This window comes from Euprymna scolopes, chromosome 38 (assembly GCF_053919585.1).
Source record: "Euprymna scolopes isolate OS-2025 chromosome 38, ASM5391958v1, whole genome shotgun sequence".
Lineage (NCBI taxonomy): Eukaryota > Metazoa > Mollusca > Cephalopoda > Sepiida > Sepiolidae > Euprymna > Euprymna scolopes.
In genome coordinates, this window is record NC_136519.1 from 20,493,597 (window position 1) to 20,513,232 (window position 19,636).

A 19,636-nucleotide genomic window follows, 5' to 3' on the forward strand; every position below is an offset into this window, starting at 1 on the left:
AGCATGTTTATATAATATTTATGCATATTTTACAACCAGGCAACACCAGGTGGTCTGCTAGTTGATCAAGAAAAGAAATAAATTAGACTGAGAATCAATGTTAAATCTGAAAATGGGATTTATTCCTTAGTCTTATGTTGTAAATAAACAAAAACACAAATTTATTCACTGTTTAATGTTTTACTATCAAGAAAAATATTAAAAGAATCGTTTTGGAATCAGAAATTAGACTCAAATTTTTTTAATTCCAATACCCCAAAAAGTTCCGATTTTTCAGATTTACAATTAATCATCCGAACACCACACCATAACTTTTGAACGACCCTGTAATTTTTTATATGAATAGCGAGACTTTCAAAACGCCTTTTTTTTGTTTTTTTTTGCTAGGAATGAATGAACATTAACCAATCAGTTTGTACAAATGCAAAATGACACCTTCGAAATAAATCAATGAATAACAATTAGAACACCATCCTTTCACTAAAATAAAAAATTTTTAAACTTTTTCCCAAATAAATATTTTTCATCAATATTTTAACAAAATTCCTTACCGCCCTTCCAACAAATGTGGAATAGATTTTGCTTGAATCTCTGTTAACTGTGTGAATCCCATTCCTTTAATTGCATCGTATGTCTCACTGGAAATGCACTTTGACAATGTTTCAAAAGAAGAATCTGTAAGAATTTCTGTGTACAGATTGCTGCCAGGCACTGCAAAAAAGTAGAGTATTTGCTTACACTTCTGTGGAAATTTCAATAAAAACATGATTAATGAAATAAATGCATAATATAATTTTAACATAATATTTTTGGAGATTTTATCATGTGAGAGGAGGGAGACAGGAAGTCATTCTTTAATGAGACAAAAGTTGGAGGAAGTATGGAATAAGGACCCTGGAAGCTGAGAGACTCAAAGGCGACACTTTGCAATCAACACCAGTTGACTGTCAAGACACATGTCCTTTAAAACAAGCATACACAACCTGAGTTGTTTGTTTTATTTGTTGATTTTAAATATTAAGGAAAGATTTGAAGAAATGTTAGGGGGAATATATATATATATTTTTTTTAATATCGGGTGAGTTTTTTTCTGGGTGGTTGGGGTTTTCCTTTTTTATTAAAACTTTTCAATAAACGAACATAGAGTTGGTTGTTTATCGAGAAATTTCATTTCAAAATGAGTTCATTCTGTATAATTATTCAATTGTCTTTAATTTTACCAAAACAAGCATTAACAATGTTTTTTTTTTGTTTTCAAGTTTAGCCTATTTGAAACTGATAAATTATTGCACAGTAAAAATAAATTAAAACAAAATCATTTTTCTTATGCCGCAGCTTACGTTAACAAATAAATTTCTTAAATGCCTAACAAATTAATCATACAGATTGGTTGGTTGGTTGTTTTTGTTTTACGCCGTATCAACCCTTTCCGGGTTACTTAATGCCGAATCCAAAGATTTTGAAGAAAAATTATTTTAATAGAATATATTTGTTGTTTTCACGTTGGTTTCTATTTAACCTATAGTTGGGACCCTAACAGGTACTACCACTCCGGGTCAGAGTGGACCTGGAAGCAATGGTAATTAAAGGGTGGCTCCACACTCCCCAAAGCCCACAAGCTGGGGCCTCACCACTGGATATAGTTTAAGGTCATATCCAGGACCCCCATTGAGGGACTTTTACCCTCTGCAGGGGGGGGGGGGCAGTCGGCATATTCTAATGACCCACCAACAGGGTCATAATCGTACAGAATAAAACTCATTTTTTAATGAGAAATTACTTACCATCTCTACATTCATTTATTGAAAGTTTGTTGAAAAAGAAAAAAAAAAAAAAAAAAAAAAAAAAAGCCAGACCTCCACCCAGAAAAAAACCACCCTACATTAACAATATATTCCCCCTCCCACTTTTCTTTAAATCTTTCCTTACTATTTAAAATCAATAAATACAACGAACAACTCAGGTTGTGTATATTTGTTGCAAATGACATGTGTGTTAGCAGTCAACCAGTGTCGATCAAAATGTGTCCTCTTGGCTTCTGGGGTCCTTATTCCATACTCTGTCCCAAAAGTTTAGCTTCCATTACATGAATTGTTTGAAATTGGCATTTTTACAGAGAAAGGTCTTAAGAGGAGAAAGGGAGGCAAGAGAGAAAATAAAAACAGGAAAAATAAATAAATAAATAAAATGCAGTTAAACAGTGAAAGAAAATAAAGTTGTTAGGTTAAAATAAAATAAAACGGTGATTCTTGGATAAAAAAAATTGAATTACAACTAAAACCAACAACTTAGTTGTTGTGTGGAAATTAGTAAAAGTTATAAAAAACAATAAAGTAGAAAATTAGTTTTAAAAAAAATTTGCTAGTTTTAAGTAAAAAAAAAAAAAAAAAAAAAACTGTGGCAGGGGAGGTAATTCTAAACTAAGAGTTACTTCCCTTGTATTTACATCACATGCCACAATTATGGCGAAATCGTCTTTTGTTAAATCATGTAAATATTTGTTTAACATACAAATGCAGTAATATTTAACTTATTACAACATGACATTTAAGATAACATTGCTTTTAGTTGAAATTGATATGAAAAGTTAAAAGACGTTGCAAGCCTGTCTCTGCTCCATTGTTATTTTCATGGTAAGTACTCATCTGAGCTTCAATCTATAGTTCAAAACACTCGACTAACTACAACCACTATCAACAATTTTCCACACTATCTGTGCCTAAATCTAAATGCAGATTCCATGAACAAAGCTTCTTTCTTAGAACTGCCCGCATGTGGAGCACTGTTCCACTGGGTTGCTTCTCGGCTGATTATAATGTGGTAGCCTATAAGTCCAATGTAAACAAGTTTTTGTTGAACTGTCCATTTAAATAAAATTTTACCTAATCTACACCATTAGTGATTACTGCACTACCATATTACATTTATTAAACCTTATCCTCAAGTGGCCTTTGTTCTTGATAAATGGTGACTTCCTTGTAAAAAGAAAAAAAATTAGACACTATTGGTTTTTAACCTTGTGATCTGGTTGAACTAATTTATTCAGTCACAAATAAATGAATATAATGGCATAAATAAAGTGGGAATTGATTCAAACACGCCTTGTACATATTAGTTTAGTATCTGGATAAATGCCAGATCCTTCAGATTGCAACTGTCCATTGCTTACATTCAGTATGCTGATATCTCAGAGTGGAGGATTGTTCATAAACACACTTTTTTCAAGCACTTATGGATAATAATCAAGTTAAGTTTACGAAATGCAAAAATTTTCAGCAGTCGTTTAACTATTAAACTTAATTTTTCCAATTTGAATACAATCATAGTATCATTACCCTTTAAACCAACTAAAATTAACAAATATTTTTTTTAATCATCCACATTATAATTCAGGACATAAAGGGTTAAGGAAAATTCATTTTTTCGATTTTCAATCAAATAAGCAACACTACTAAGTCATTAAGTGATTTGACAAGAATAAGCCTTAAAAAAAAAAAAATAAATAATAAACTGCATTCTTGTTAGACTTACGCAATTGTTCTTTTGGAGTTTCAATGGTATCGTCTTCAGACTCTAAAGCTTCAATGGATTCAAGATCTCCTTTAGATTCTTCTAAGTCATCTTCGGAATCCTCTTCTTCAGGTAAAGCCCCATTTTCTTCCACTTGTGTGGATTCTTTTATTTCAGATTTTTTTCCAGTTTCACCTGAAGGAAATGAAAAAGAATAAACTTTAATAATTTTCATAAGAAACTCAAATGACAATCTGTTTCATTTCACGTCTTCATGAAGATTCTTTTGCAAGAAAAAAAAAATTGAATCCTTTAAGTTACACTGTAAAAAATGTAAACAAAATAAAAAAAATCATTTAAAAGATATGTTTCTTCCACTAGTGGCAAGTTGGTTAAGTCAGAGTAGAGTGCCAAACTGTTACGATCGGTAATGATTGGCTACATTCAGCCACACTATGGAATCATAAAACGTCCACCTGTGGATGACTACATTTATATAAGTGCTATATTATGAATAAGCATACGATAGTGAGAAAGAAAACACAAAGACAGGATGGACATTTAACTGATCGATATTCAATCATTTATTTCAGAAATAAATTGGGAGAAGAGAAAAAGATTTTTCCGTTCAGCAGAGAGTCCTGACATGGCAGTAGTAGTAATAGCATTAATTCTTGTTGAAAAAATAGCTTCAATAGTGGCCATGCATTGTTTGATATCAAAATTGAAGGAAACATTTTGTCAGTTCAATGAAAGATTTAATTGAAGGAAGTTACCTCAACTGACATGGCGTGGCACAAGTGACCATAGTAGTCTGGTGAAATAGTAGTGTCAATAGTGGTTATGCTTGCTGCTTTGTTTGAGAAGATAGTAACGACATCACTGCTGCGTGGAAATTATCGTGCGAGTTGTCGAGAATCCTTGACCTAGCAGCCAGGGTCAAATTGGTTTGGTTATTTTGTTTTACGCTATATCAACCCTTTTCAGATTATTTAATGCTGAATTCAGTTATTTTGGAAATAGTATTCATGCTGCATCCAGTTATTTTGTAAAAGGTTTTTTTTATTCTTCAAGCTTTTTGTATCTTTAATCGCTAGTTTGTAGTGTTTGATTTGATTGTTTTATAGTGGATTTTATTGTTTTTGTTCCCTGCCCTGCAGAACATGAATGAGTTTTGCAATGGGAGAGAGAAAAGGGTTACAGTATTAATGTTTGATATATTTTAAGTTAGGAAACCAGTCAGGAAGTGGGGGGGGGTAGAAAGAGAAAGGGGAAATGGGAAGAAGGAAAAGGGGGAAAAGGTGGGCTGTTGTTTTTGCAGAACATAATTAAGTTTTGAAAAAAGATATAGAAAAACAAAGGCACCAACGTTAGGTACATTTCGTCGCAGGAAGTCAATATCTTAAGACAGCCTGATCCATTAGCACCAGCCAGGGTCAAATTGGTAGTTCCCTTATGAGAGTTGTGGTTCTGACTGACAAGGGTTTGTTTAACAACATTACTTCAAGTCTCCCTGTTGGGTGATCTTGCGCTCTGCTTTATATAAGAAATTTGGTAAGTGCCCGGCTACTACTGCGACAGTCTTCTGATTAGTTGAAGTTAGGTTACAACAAATAATCAAACTCTTGGTTCCTAACCAATCAGAATCGATTATTTTTGCCGAAATAGTTCTTTCCATTCCTTGCCATCAATTTTGTTGACACTGCTACTGGTATTTTAATTTGTCCAGATTTTGCATATTATTATCAGAAATTTCGTATATATCATCAGAGATTTCGTATATATCATCAGAGATTTCGTATATATCATCAGAGATTTCGTATATATTATTAGAGATTTTGTATATATTATTAGAGATTTTGTATATATTATCAGAGATTTTGTATATATTATCAGAGATTTTGTATATATTATTAGAGAGTCAGGATTTCACAAAAAAAAAAAAAAAAAAAAAAAAAAAGGTATTTAGGTGCCATCAGTTAGAGTTGAAACCGAAACCAACATTCAAAGCTGGTGACGTTACCACTGTACCAAAGTGACACGCATATGAATGAACCGATTAAAAATCAAATATTAAAAATAAACTAAGATAAATGTACAACATGTATAATAATTTTTTAAAATTATTTTAACTGGCTTAAGACCCATAAAAGAACTGTCCGTAAAAAATCCAATCATTTGAGGTGGTTAGCTCCGCTCTGCGACTTAGTTTCAGAGGAGATAGAGTTTGAAAATGTGGAGACAGACAAACTGACATATAGCCGTTTATATATTAGATTCTAAACTACCAGTAAAATTAAAATCTATAGATCATGCTCCACAAGTATATTTTTACATTTATGAAAACATATGCATATATTATATGCCTTTTATAGTATTCTGAAATTTAAAAAAACAAGTGAAGCATGCATGGTCCCCCGTGAGTGCACAGTGAATGAGGCATAAAAATGACTAAGTTCAGCATTAGATTTGTATGGCTATGTTTCCTTCCTTTTATCTATTTGAATCTTTTATCTGGTATAGCATTTTGATTTCTAAAATATATCACGTGTGGCACAATGAACGAGGGCCCTTTTCAAAGGAGCTCTTGAATTCCCCCACACGTAAAAGCTAGTACCCGACTTGTACTTAGGGGGAGGCCAGTACAATGACACATACCAGATATCTCGAAATGTCAGTACCAAATCAGTTTGGTTCAGATTGACAGTTTTTTTTTATAAAACTCAGAGTTCAAGGCTATTAGAGCATACAGGTACAAAAAGGTCAAACTTGGCTGACACCACGATTTGAAAAATAAAATAATATTTCAGTCTGTTTTCATATGCATCTGTTTTGGGTTTTTTTCTTCTCTTTTCAAGAGAAAGAGAGAAGTATTGTATTGTAGTGAAAGCATTTGAAGCTTGAACTCTAACAGTCGGCGTAAAAAAGTCGAGATCTGAACACCATTAGCAACACACGGGTAGAGTTAAAACTACTCCTTTTTTAATTGTTAGAATTTTAAAAAATTCTTTTTTTTTATTCAATTTTCACCCCAAACAAGGCACAGTGCCACTTTGAAGTAGGGGCTACTATCGGGGATGACATAAGTTGCAGGGACATTATGAAGGGATATGAACAGCAAGGTGTCTGTTCACATTACACTTGAACTTCTGCATGTCAGTACAATTGGGAAAGCAGAATCCCAGAAGGGAGTTCCAAAGTCTAGCAGTTCTGGGGAAGAAACTATTGGAGTAGAAGAAGGCTTTCTTACACCTATGGATCTCTACTGTATAGGGGTGGGATTTAGCTGCTTGTTAAGTTTGTCGGAGGTATTTATGTCGAGGGGGTACAAGTGCTTATAGTTCGTAAGAGTATCCACCATAAAAATACTTGTAGAAGAGACAGAGGGATGCAACATTTAGTCGATGGGACAGAAGTTGAAGTTTAGATGACAGGCGACTCTCTTTTGAACTTTGTTCAGGAGTGAGAGACTAGTAGCAAATGCACCAGCCCAAATGTGACAACAGTACTCCATACATGGTGGCCTTATAGAGGTATAGGATACTTTCAGGTGTAAGTAATTTCTAGCACAGTAGAGAGTCCACCTTCTTCACAGCAGCCTTGGCAATGCTTTCTGTTCCAACCCGTGTTCCCTGTGAACATTAGGCCAAGGAGTTTAAAAGAAATACTTTTGGGTAATGTGTTTTTGGCTATTGCTATTGGTAAATGTCTTTGTTGCTCCTTCATACAGTGTTCAATTTCAGCACAGCGGTTCTGATCATCAATGCTGATGACGAAAATCCTGCCCGTAATGATACCAAGAAGACCTGGAGACAAGACCCAGAGCAGATATAGCAGATATACTGAACCCTTGATATATCAAACATTAATATCATCTATGTGCATATCGTTTATTCCCCGGGAGAGCTGGTTGCCATGCCAGAACGAGCAGCCGTTCCCTATTGTATGGACAAACCGAGTAAAACTCCTTGGAAATGATAGCGTTACACATGTACCAAATGTCCTATTCAGAGTAGAGTCAATATTTTGCTTTTAAATAAAAATTTTTTTTTTTTTAGTTTGTGTATTCTAATCATTTTTTAGTTATTACAGTTTCAACTCAAGAGTAAAAAATTTAAAAACCCTGAAATTTAATGGGTTAGCAAGCTGTCTGCACCCATTAAATTAGATTGATATTAATACTCACCATCTAAATTTTTATTTAAGTTTTTCTTTTTCTTTTTTTTCTTCTTCTTCTTGGGAGAGACAGTGTGACCATTTGAAATATCTTTAAAAAAAAAGATTGAAAACATTTAAGAAAATTAAATTTTATGAATAACTGAGGAGCGACTGCTTTGCCCGCTATTATGAAAAAAAAAATCTCAAAAGAAGATATTGCAAACAATAAGTCAAACTTGCAAATTTTTTATTGTAATGTCTATGAATTCTCTCTCATTAATAGCTAAAAGAAAATTTTTTAAATTAAAATATTATATTTAAGCGTATTTTATGACTGGGCAATGTCAGGTGGCATGCTAGTCTAGAATAAAATTCTGACCTGGATTGCGAATTCTGAGTTTTTGGAAAGAGTTGGACTTATAAATATGCCTAGAATTTGAAATTTGAATCTCCGAAGAATCACCAGATCGTTTGAATATTGGAAGACATTAAAATAATAAATCTGAATTTGAAATCTGAGGAGTCGGACCTTCCAACTCCGCGAGTCTGATTAATAGCTAAAGGTAAAATATGTTTAAAAATAAATAAAAATGTGTATCTTTTATCAGATATTTTTGATTGAATTTTACAAAATGAAAGGAAAAAAAAAAATGTTTGGTGCAATTCAAGTCAAGAAACTGATATCTTCAGTCAGATCAAATAGCATTATATTCTATACAAGTTCCAATACAAGTTCTTTATAAATTTGAAAAGAAAATCACACATTACAACATGAATATCAGAAGAAAAAAAAATTCCACATGTATGCAAGTACCTTTAATTTTCTCTTCAACAGATTCTTTTTTCTTCTTCTGAGGATTTTCAATTTCTGTTTTTGAAGCTAAAAGACAATAGCAAAAATCAAATTTTCAAATTAAGTCCAATTCCGGCTTCATATTCACAAATTATATTCACAATATTAAAAGTAAAAATGTTTACTTCTATTTAAGAATTTTCTTTGAAAATTTTATTTATTTTATACTAGTGGGGGTGCCCGGCGTTGGTCGGGTGTTTGGAAATGTGCGTTGAGCAGAAAAAAAAAAGTGGTAGTAGACAGGCAGGCGAAAAAAAAACAAAAAAACCTGACATCTTAGTCGATGTCTCCATGCTGCAACCACAAGTCACAAACATCAGAATTAACCGTAGTCAAATCAAAAAGGGAACAACTTGCTAAAATGGCGAGGTAAAAATCAACCCCTCGACAGCAGAGTTTAGAGTGAAAGAATTAATGTTTTGGACCAATTTTTCGATAATTGTCATCCTAAGGTTCTAAGGTTCCAGTTTGAAAATGATACCGAAGCTCTGACATGAAGGGAAAAAAGTGAAAGAAAACGTGATATCTTACCACTATGCTATGAAGCCACAAAGTGAAAAGCATTTACATTTACCGATGTTCATCAAAAAGAGTTGATGCAGGTGCATAAATGAACGTCTGGTTTTCTCCAGCGTTCGGACATCACGCCATAGTGGAATGAAATCAAGCAGTTAATTCTGGCTTCAAGCCAGTTATGGTTTACACTTATATTTGTTTGTTTCTCCAAGATGTTGGAGAAAACCAGCTCCCCACAAAAAGGGGAGTGCCCAAATGGCGAGCAATTGTCTGATATGAAGGGTTTTCCCAACATTGATCAAAGCTTATTGCTTTCTGGACATCCCTGGCAAGAGTGCCAGAGAAACATATTTTCTCTGATTACTTTCGTTTTATTTATATGAAAAACACGGATAAACACGCGAGAGGAAAAAAATAGAGCAAATAGTCGATCAAAATAAATGTAGACACATCACTTCGCAAGTTGTAGATATTATAATCTAGGGAGTATATAAAAAATTCTAAGAAATAATACCCCCCCCCCACCTCAGAAAAACCTTTGCTGGACATTAAAAAAAACGCGTGACACTTTTGCCTTATACATATATATATATATATATATATATATATATATATATATATATATATAGGATTGATATGTAGTTTGCTTGAAGCATTGTGTGGGATAGGTATGTAAAAGAGATTTAGAAGGCTGTCACAATGCGAGGAATGAATTATAGTCGCTGTTGGTAAGAGGAGATGAGAACAAGTGGCGATTTACAAATCAATAAGTACATATATATATATGTTTTATTATTATTATTTTTTTTTTTTTTTTTTTAATATATATATTTATTCAGTTGTATGGTAAAATGTCTTACTTGTTTTCATGCGACGTGTTCCATAATAATTTCGGAAATTTGAAAAGGGAAAATTTTTCCGAAATTATTATGGAACACGTCGCATGAAAACAAGACATTTTACCATACAACTGAATAAATATATATATTAAAAAAAAATAATAATAATAAAACATATATATATATATGTACTTATTGATTTGTAAATCGCCACTTGTTCTCGTCTCCTCTTACCAACAGCGACTATAATTCATTCCTCGCATTGTGACAGCCTTCTAAATCTCTTTTACATATATATATATATATATATATATAAGCAATATAAGAAAAGAAAAACAATTTCCTTGCAGTCCAAGCAACAACTTAAACAGGGCTTTACATTGTGAAATTTGCGAGTGATTTTTCCAAGTGGCGACTAAAAATAATAAAACGCTTATCTTTTAGCGATTATCTTCCAAAGTTCATTAGTAAGTGAAAAATATCTTTTCAACCTTTATTTTTTTTTTTTTTTAAATAAAACAAGCAAAGTCAAATTATTTAAACAATAAGGGGTTTAATAGACCAATATATGCTTTTTTTTTTAAAACAAAAATGTTTAAAAAAAAAAAAAAAAAAAAAAAAAAACACCTGAAGAAATTCGAAAGTTTATACGTTCAAATCTTAACATAAAATTCAATGCATATTTAGAATTACACTTATTTAAAAAAAAAAAAAAAAATACAAAATATCTTTACATATGTACTCGTCACAAAATGAAGAGGTCATATTCAAAAATCACACTGCTAGCAACTTTTCTATTTGGTTTATAAACGAAAATATTTAGTTATCAAAGGTTAACTAAATATAAAATTGTCCATAGAGCCCTATTAAATCATTCAATAAATTGTACAGCACAACTTTTGGTTCTTGTCCAGAATTCCTCTATGAAAAAACAAAAAATACAGAAAAGTCTGTATGATGTATGTACCTATGATAAAACGAAAATATCACATTCCAAAAATCACGTAAATTGATTAAGTAGTTTTATTTTTATAAAGAAATAATTTTAAGTGATTAATGGGAATTTGTAGACATAACATAAATCACACAAGTTTGAATTATTTGAAGTTATCTTCTTTTAGATTGTTTTCAAAGTGGAGCACAAGACAACTGCTCTTTGATTACTCATTAAATCTGCTTTTTTTATTTGAAAATAAAACTACTTGATATATGATTTTAGAATATAAATTCTGACAAAGCTACATATATCATACAGATTTTTCTTTATTAATATAGACTAGCCTGGGTGCCCGGCGTTGCCCAGGTGTTTGGAGGTGTATGTTGAGCAAAAAAAAAAAAAAAAAAAAAAAAAATGTTAGTAGGCAGGCCGGTTCGAACCCAATCACGAGACAACACTGAAACACAGAATCGTGCTGGGTTGGGCGGCTTTCCAAAAACACAGCATCATTCTAAAATCAAAAATTGCTGATAATTGTTAAAATAAAAGTTTATTTATGTCCTCCCGTAGTTTTATATGGCCTTGATTGTATCACATGGACTAAACAACTAGCCAATCGCATAGAGGTGTTTCAAAATTATGTACTGCATTTCATTACAGGACATCGCCTGATCAGGAAAAAAAAAAAAAAAAAAAAAAAAAAATATCGACGCTCTGTCAAACTACTTCCCTACCTCTTCTATTTGATAAAACCAACAGTAAAACCCTTAAACTTTTTGGGCATGTCAAACGATCAACCACTGGTCTGTCAAAGTTATGCTTTGAGGGTATTTTAGAAGGCTAAAGAGGCAGAGGAAAGCCAAGGTGGAGAGAAAATGTTTTTGATTGGACATCTCTCAACAGTTGGGCGTCCATCAACCAACTTGCCATGGATCAGAAGGAATAGCGAAAAATAAATAACATTGATTCGCCATTAGGATTAAGCAGAAGATGTGACTCATGATGAGAGAATTTTAAAGGGAACCCTCAATTTAAATTCATAAGGGAAAATTGTTCTTGTTCTGTCAACCATCACTGGATAAAAGTGTTAAATAAATTCTATGCTGTTCTTAGTCTTGCTTTTAGTGAGGATTCAGCCAACAGAAGATAACTTAAATAATTTTAATAATCCTAAAAATTACTTGACAGAAAAAAAAAAAAAAAAAAAAAAAAAAAAAAAAAAAAATGTTTTTGTCAAGTAATTTGGGAAGATTAAAATTGTTTTTTAGGGGGGGGGGTAGTATTTTTGCATGTCTATTGAATATGCATAAGTAGCAACGAAAATGCTATTTCAAGATAAATGCACGACGGATCAACAATGCAGCTAATAAAGATAACATCAGTAGGTAGAGGGAGATTAGTTGGTTGTTTCATGGCATATCAACCCTTTTTTGCATTAAATAATGCCGAATGCAGTTACCGCATGTTTCAGCATATAAGACAACCCTAAAGTTAAAAAATCATCTTCAAGAACCAATATTTCATAAGATACCGGGTGTTGCAATCTCCAGCCTAGGCTAAACAAACATGGTTTCACGATTTAGCAGTCGTCTTAAACAACCGATATATGATAAATTTATTAAAATTTGCTTCAATTTTGTATCTTGTCTTATTGGTGTTTGGTTTTATAGTTTTGTAGAGGAAATTTTCTGTTTTTTTAGTTTTGCAGAACATAATTGAGTTTTGCAAAGAGAAAGGGGAGGACAATAACATCAATGTTTGGTAACATTTTAATCTGATAACATCAGGCCAAGGAGATTAAGCAAAAAAAAAAAAAAAAGGTTGAGTAGGGGGAAGTGACTTAATATTTACAAAGAGAATTTCACCTTATATTGACAGTTATTGCACAAATTTCTGTAAAAAGAACAATGGGGATTCTTGTCCAAATTTCCCTTTACATTAAAAGACAAAAAAATAAAGAAAAATCTGTATGATGTATGTACCTATGACAAAACGAAAATATCATATTCCAAAAATTATGCAAATTGATCAAGTAGTTTTATTTAAAAAAAAAATAAATTTTTAAGTGATTAATAGAAATTTGTAGGCATCACAACAAAAATCTTGCAAGTTTGAATTATTGTCGAGTTATCTTTTTTCTTATTTTAGATTTGATTTCAAAATGGTGGACAAGACAGCCGCTCTTCTGCAAGTCATAAAATTTGATTATCTAATTTAAAAATAAAACTAATTGATCAATGTACATGATTTTTAGAATACAATATTTCCGTTTCATTAGGGGTACATACTTCATATAGAATTTTGTTTTTTAATACAAAGAAAATTCGGAACAAGAACCAAAAGGGGAATAAAAGAGGAAAAAAAATGATAAAAAAAGGGAAGAAAAAGAAAAGAAAATGAGATGCTTAAAGAAACGAATGGAAGGATCTTTAAAAAAGAAAACAAAAAAATATGCTTACCAATTTCTACCTCGTCCAATTTTCGCTTTTTTGCCAACTTTTTTTTAAGTTCTGAAAATAAAGAAAATGTAAAAGCTGAAATGATTTATGATTAAGAAAACCATGTTTTTTTGTTTGGGTGTGGGTTTATTTTTTTTTCTGAACACATTTTATTTGCCTTTTGTAGAGAACGATTATTACTTGGACAATTGTTTTCATTGATATGCTAAAGCATTTTGCACACGATTAAAAAAAAAAAAAAAAAAAAAAAATAGAAAAAGAAATTGTTCAATCAGCAAAGATGGTGATTATCCGCCCCTGAGGTAAAAAAAATTCTGACTTTACCCATTTTAAAATGAACTAGCAGGGAAACCTGATATGGCTCGGGATTGCATAATGATCAACAAATTTTTCACACTCCTATACTTTTATTGTCATCGAAAACTGTGAAATCATCCACTTTTCAATCAAATCGATTGATTGCCTGCTCTAGTTGAAGACCTATCGCGGTTCAACAGGAGGAAGCCTCACAGTGACTAATTCTACGATACAGTGTACTGAAGAGAACCTGCTGTTGATTTTATAATTTTTTATATATAATGGGTTGAATCAAAGTTTAAAATGCAAAAGTCAAGTATCATGCTTCAATTGTGCTCTAAATAGAAACATTCATGCTGAACGCACCCTTATCATATCAAAGAACCTATTGTTGAATATATACGCAGAGCCTTTCTGCTTGTGTGGTGATAAAACTTCTCAAATGCACTTCTGATGTTAGGCTGTATAAGGTGTTAACTTTGATCAAAATCGCTTGTTTCTTCTTTCAAATTTTTTCGATTATTGATACTTATCGAAGACATTCCAATACAAAACCTGTCTAAGAACACGACCAGGCACGTACAGTACCTTTGCGTGAAATTTCATAAAAATCAGCCCAGCTGTTTTTAAGTCCATGAAGAACAAAGACACAAAGTTCTTTTTATATAATAGTAAAAATAAAAATTCTCCCAGAATCAAATTGTTATCGCACTAAAACATTAGAATTTTAAATACATTTCAAAAAGGTGAGATTTGTTTTATTGATTGCAACAATATTTTGTTGACAATTAGTTTTTACAATAAAAACACATTCATTTAATTTATTGGAATATTTAGCAATCACAATTATTTTTATGAAAAAAGAAAGTTTGTTCTTTTTTCTTTAAGTTTTAACCCTGACAAACATCTCAAAAGCAATACTGTTAGGTTCGTGTTTATAATATATATATATATATATATATATATATATATAGTTGAACGTCAAAAAACAACATTTTTGCACCAACCTAATATTATTAAGAGTAAATTAGAAAGATTAATGCACACTGGAACGTGGGGTCCTGTTACAATTATTATTCCTAATTTTGGGATTATCTGCATTTTCTTAATATTGTTTTCATTTTTATACTTGGTTTTAAGAAGACCACTGAAGCCTAACGCATTCATTGACTTCCTTGATCTTCTAGCGTTGGTCATTATTATTTAAACCTCATTCACAAGATTGAGCTCCCTTTATCTCCATACATAATCAGCTATCAAAAAAATGAATTACAAAATGTGCTCATGTTTAACAAACGACACAAACGGGTGTTGTATGTTTGTATGTCATCATCATGTTTGACGGTTTTTAGAAATTGACTTCCAAATTAGCTTTTCTTTTTTTTTTTTTTTTTTTTTACATGGTAGTCACCACTTATCAAGGCCCTGAAGCCACTCGGGGATAAGGGTTATTGCGTGTACAGTAATCAATGGGATAGTATCGTAGTAATCGTTAGTATTGCAGATTTGATAAAGTGTCTTACTTAAGGGGGCGGTTCATCAGGAATTTGTTTATGTTGGACTTGAAGAATATTCACTTAGACTTAGGAACTACCTCATCCTACGATGCATAAGACAATAAAACTCAGTCGATAGGCAGATCAGCAACGTTCCTCCAGTTTCTGTCCATTTGACTTGAAGTTGAATTTAGCATACGTTTAATGTTTCATAGCAAGAGTATTTTACAGAGACAAATCTACCTCTGGCCAGGTCTTTATCTATCCCTCTTTCCCTAATAGAAGTTTTTCATTATCCTATCCAAAAAATAGTCTCCATTTCAGTCAAAATCAACAATTTGATTGTTTTGCCGACATTTGTCATTGATAATACCATCAGCAAATGAACAAAAATTACTGATTATCTGCCCTAAAATGATAAAATGACCCAGAAATGGAGGGTTACTTTGCATTAAATTCATGTGAAATTAATCCCCTACTCTAAATTTTAAAATAATTGTTTTTGATTTTTTTTTTTCTTTCAAGGTTTTGAGAATGTTAACACACTATTCTCTAAAAATAAGTAGAAACGCATATTTTGGGGGATGCAGGAGGCAATTTAGCAGATGTTAATCTACAATAATACCAAAGAAATCGAGCATATATTCATTTTTAAACAGTCCTAATGAATATCAGTTTCTTGTACATAAAATGAATTACAATTCAACTTGTTTTTTTTTTTAAATGGATACATGGCATTTTAAAGATATTACTCAGAAACCATTAACGTGTAGAGATTTTTAGTGCTATATTCTGATTCCTTGCATAAAACTACACTTATTTAACAAATTTAATTGCTTAGTTTTGTGTTTTAACCCAAGATAACATTTTTTGCTAAAAAGTAGTGTAAAAAAATGTATATGGTCACGAAGAGAAGAAAAAAATATCCAACCATACAATACATAAGAAATCATAACATTATTTTTAGTCGGATTTTAAAAAGATTTGTAGATCAAGTTCTATATATGCATAATATATAATATAAATATTGAAATATTTGCAGCCATTTAAATTTTTTCATGTATTTCTAATTTTTAGCTTCCTACAAGTGGCTTCATGCTTAGTCTAGAGCAATTTCCATTAAAAGAAAAAAAAAAATCTTACTTTTTTCCTTCTTTTTCATCATTTCTGAAAAAAAAAAAAATAAAACAAAAAAACAATTAAATTTATTTAAAAATTGACATCTTAGTCAAACTTGTTAAAAAAAAACAATTAAAATAGTGTCACAATAACATTTATTGGGTGGGTTTCTACCACCATTTTGTTCAATTTTTTATTTTTAAATCATTGTGAAGACTTTAAAGATGAAGAGTAATAGCAGCCATTTTGTCTTGTTCTCAAATAATGCTTGACACTACTTGTATTCGGAACCAAATACACATAAAAAAAAATTAACAAAACTAAACAGCTTATCCAGCTAAGTAAAAAAAGTAACTTCTGTTGCCTTTGGTAACATTTATTTTTATATATTTGTTTGTTTTTTTGTTTTACCACTTTTTTATACCTCTGCTGATTGTAAAACAAAGGCCCAATATTTATCATATCCAAAAACTTTTACTGTAACCACACAGATCTTTACAAACAAGAACAAAGACATTTCTGAAATTTTGAGATGAGAATTGATCATTTGTATCATTTGGATTTTTCGGACTACTGCTCTCATCTTGAGTATCATTTTCATGTTTCAGTCGATGTAACCTCCATCTTTCTTCAGCTGTATCTTGTCCAACTCGGGAATCTGCATAGAATTTTGAATAGAACCTTTTTTACTCCTCAGGAGTAATATGCTTTCATTTTATCAGCCCTGACTGGGTAGAAGTCCTAAGTAATTCACAATTGTATTTTGCATGTTGCCCACACTGAGGATTGAACCTTCAGCCTTCTATGGTATAGTGGATAAAATACTTGGTAAAATTCATTTGTAAAATTACGCTCTTCTGCAGGTTGAAACTTCAATCCTCGGGGTGGGCAACACTCAAACTATAATTGTGAATTACTTAGGGCGTCTACTCAGTCACAGCTGATGAAACATTTCAGCTTCATGGATTAAATAAAGGATTTCATATGAAATTCCATACAAATTGCAGAGTTCGACAAGATACATATGAAGAAGGTAGGCGGTTACATCGACCAAAACGTTGTGAAAATAACACTCAAGATGTGAACAGTAGTGAAAATAATATGCAAAAAAAAAAAAAAAAAAAAAAAAAAAAAAAAAAATCAAATTTATTTTGGTAACTTGATTAGCAACTGAATTATAATCAATCAAAGTTTGTTGGAAATTAGAAAACTTGCCATCTTGTGTGCTATTGTTCCAAAAACCAATTTTTCCACGTACAGCTACACTACGTAAATGCAGGTTTCAAAAACAAATGAATCCGAATGAAAGCAATAATTACTTCAGTAAATCAAACCAGCTTAAAATTATCCACTAAAAGGAAAACATGTAAAAATGGCACAAAAACACATTTCAACAGTTAATTGAATCGTCCTAATATGATTCATAGCTTTTTATAGTGTATCAATAAAAACTAAAAACGGATCATGTAAAAACAGAACAATTTAATAATAGGGCAAAAATTTCTTTAGCATTTTATTCATAAAGGTTGAACTGTCCCATCGACAAAATGTTGCATCCCTCTGCCTGTTCTACAAATACTTTAATGGTGAATGCTCAGATGAACTATAAGCACTTGTACCTCCTCGACGTGCCTACCCCCGACAAGCAACTAAGTCCCACCTCTTTACAGTAGAGATCCCTAGGTGTAAGAAAGCTTTTTACTCTAATAGTTTCTTCCCCAAAACTGCAAGTCTTTGGAACTCCCTTCCGGGATTCTGCTTTCCCAACTGTAATGATATGCAGAAGTTCAAGTGTAATATGAACAAACATCTTTCTACTCATCTCCCTTCATAATGCCCCTGCAAATTACGTCCCCGATAGTAGCCCCCTCCTTCGAAGTGGCACTGTGCCTTGTTTGGAGTGAAAATTGAATAAAATATATATATATATATATATATATATATATATATATATATAACTTAAAACCCTATATGAAGCCCATAAATTAAAATTTAAGTAAAAAAATAATTTCCTTGTCATCAAAAATAGTGACCTAACTTGAAATAACTTAGGAAAAAAAAAATATATATATATATATATAATGCATTATAAAGATAAAATTTAGATTGAAACAAAATTTTATCAAAAATAACTTAAAAATAAACAAGATATTGTAAGTGGAAATTGAAGGGAATTTCAATATACTTACTCATTTCTGCATTATATTGGTTAGTGATGCTTAAATCATGTAAGCAGTTATTTCCCTTGACTTGCAAAAGAATAAATATTAAAATCCACTTCATATTCTCCAAGAAAAGTTTACTAGCACTGATGGCGGAAAATTGACAGAGGACAGAGTTTTGAAAGCCAGTTTATGATAATTATTTTTGTAGGTTTTTAATTATATTTTAATTGTATTTGAAAGATTAAAGCCTAAACTTAATTTCCAAAAGAAAAAAAAACTGTCCACGTGAAAAAAAGTTATAAAAAATGTTTTTACAGTAACATTTGGAAGCTGGCAAATTCAGATAAATTTTAAAGTTAAATAAATTCATTGTAAAAAATCCCTTGAAAGATAAATATTATAGTTTTTCCAAGAAAATTAAGTCTTAAGATATTGAATTAAAAAAAAAAAAAAACATTGTTTATAGAAAAAATAGCTTAATTAGCCTCAAAAAGCAAGAGATTCTGGCTTTGCGCAAACAAAACAAATGAAGTCATTTAAGCATGGTTTCTATAGAAGCCCAAACTGTCAGGTAGTTGGAAGGAGGTAGAGAGTGCAAAACCGACCGCCTCTTTTAACTGATTATAGTATATATTAATTAGAAAAATGCTATATAAAAAAAAACAATATTAAATTTATATCAATTTTTTAATTGCAAATTCAAGGTAAGTTTTTGTTGAACACGTGTATCTAAATTTTTAAAAATTAAATATTTTTTACTTATTTGAACTCGTTTCATAATAAATAGAAATTTTGATAGATTTAAATATTTTCTTCGAATTTCGAAAAAATAGGGGGGGGGGGCACTAAAAAAAAAAAGTATTTCTATTTATATATTTCGCGGAAACTGCATTTTCTATGTAATTTCATTCTAAAATGGATAAGTATCGAAAATTTCACAAAAATCTGACCATTGAGATTTTTTCTAGATTTATTAAACACAAGTATGTTTTCACGTTCAAAATGCCTATTACATGGTTTTAAAATATTTTAAAACCAATTATGTAAACACGATTTTCGTCTCGCAATTTCATTATTTTCATACAATGAAAAAAAAATTATTACTAGTTTATTTTGCCCTTTTAAATGGTACTAAAGTTATATTGATAATATTAACTTATAATAAAGTTATATCATGTTACATATAGGGGGGGGGGGGTCTGTGGTGAATTTTGGAGGTGTCTAAGAAATATAAAACAGCTAAGAAAAATGGTAAGTAAGGTTTTATCATCATACGAAGTATTATTC

General features: G+C 31.2%; 1 protein-coding gene across 1 annotated transcript in view; it reads right to left on the reverse strand.

Moving 5' to 3' along the window:
• Positions 1–19,636, reverse strand: part of LOC145263085 (uncharacterized) — a 47,909-nt gene that overhangs the window by 18,894 nt on the left and 9,379 nt on the right. The window contains exons 2-7 of the mRNA XM_080119963.1: positions 16,209–16,232; positions 13,273–13,323; positions 8,483–8,548; positions 7,697–7,777; positions 3,532–3,705; positions 552–711 (exon numbers count right to left, since the gene is read on the reverse strand). Of these exons, the coding sequence (XP_079976089.1) occupies positions 552–711; positions 3,532–3,705; positions 7,697–7,777; positions 8,483–8,548; positions 13,273–13,323; positions 16,209–16,232 (556 nt within the window). The remainder of the gene's footprint in view (positions 1–551; positions 712–3,531; positions 3,706–7,696; positions 7,778–8,482; positions 8,549–13,272; positions 13,324–16,208; positions 16,233–19,636) is intronic.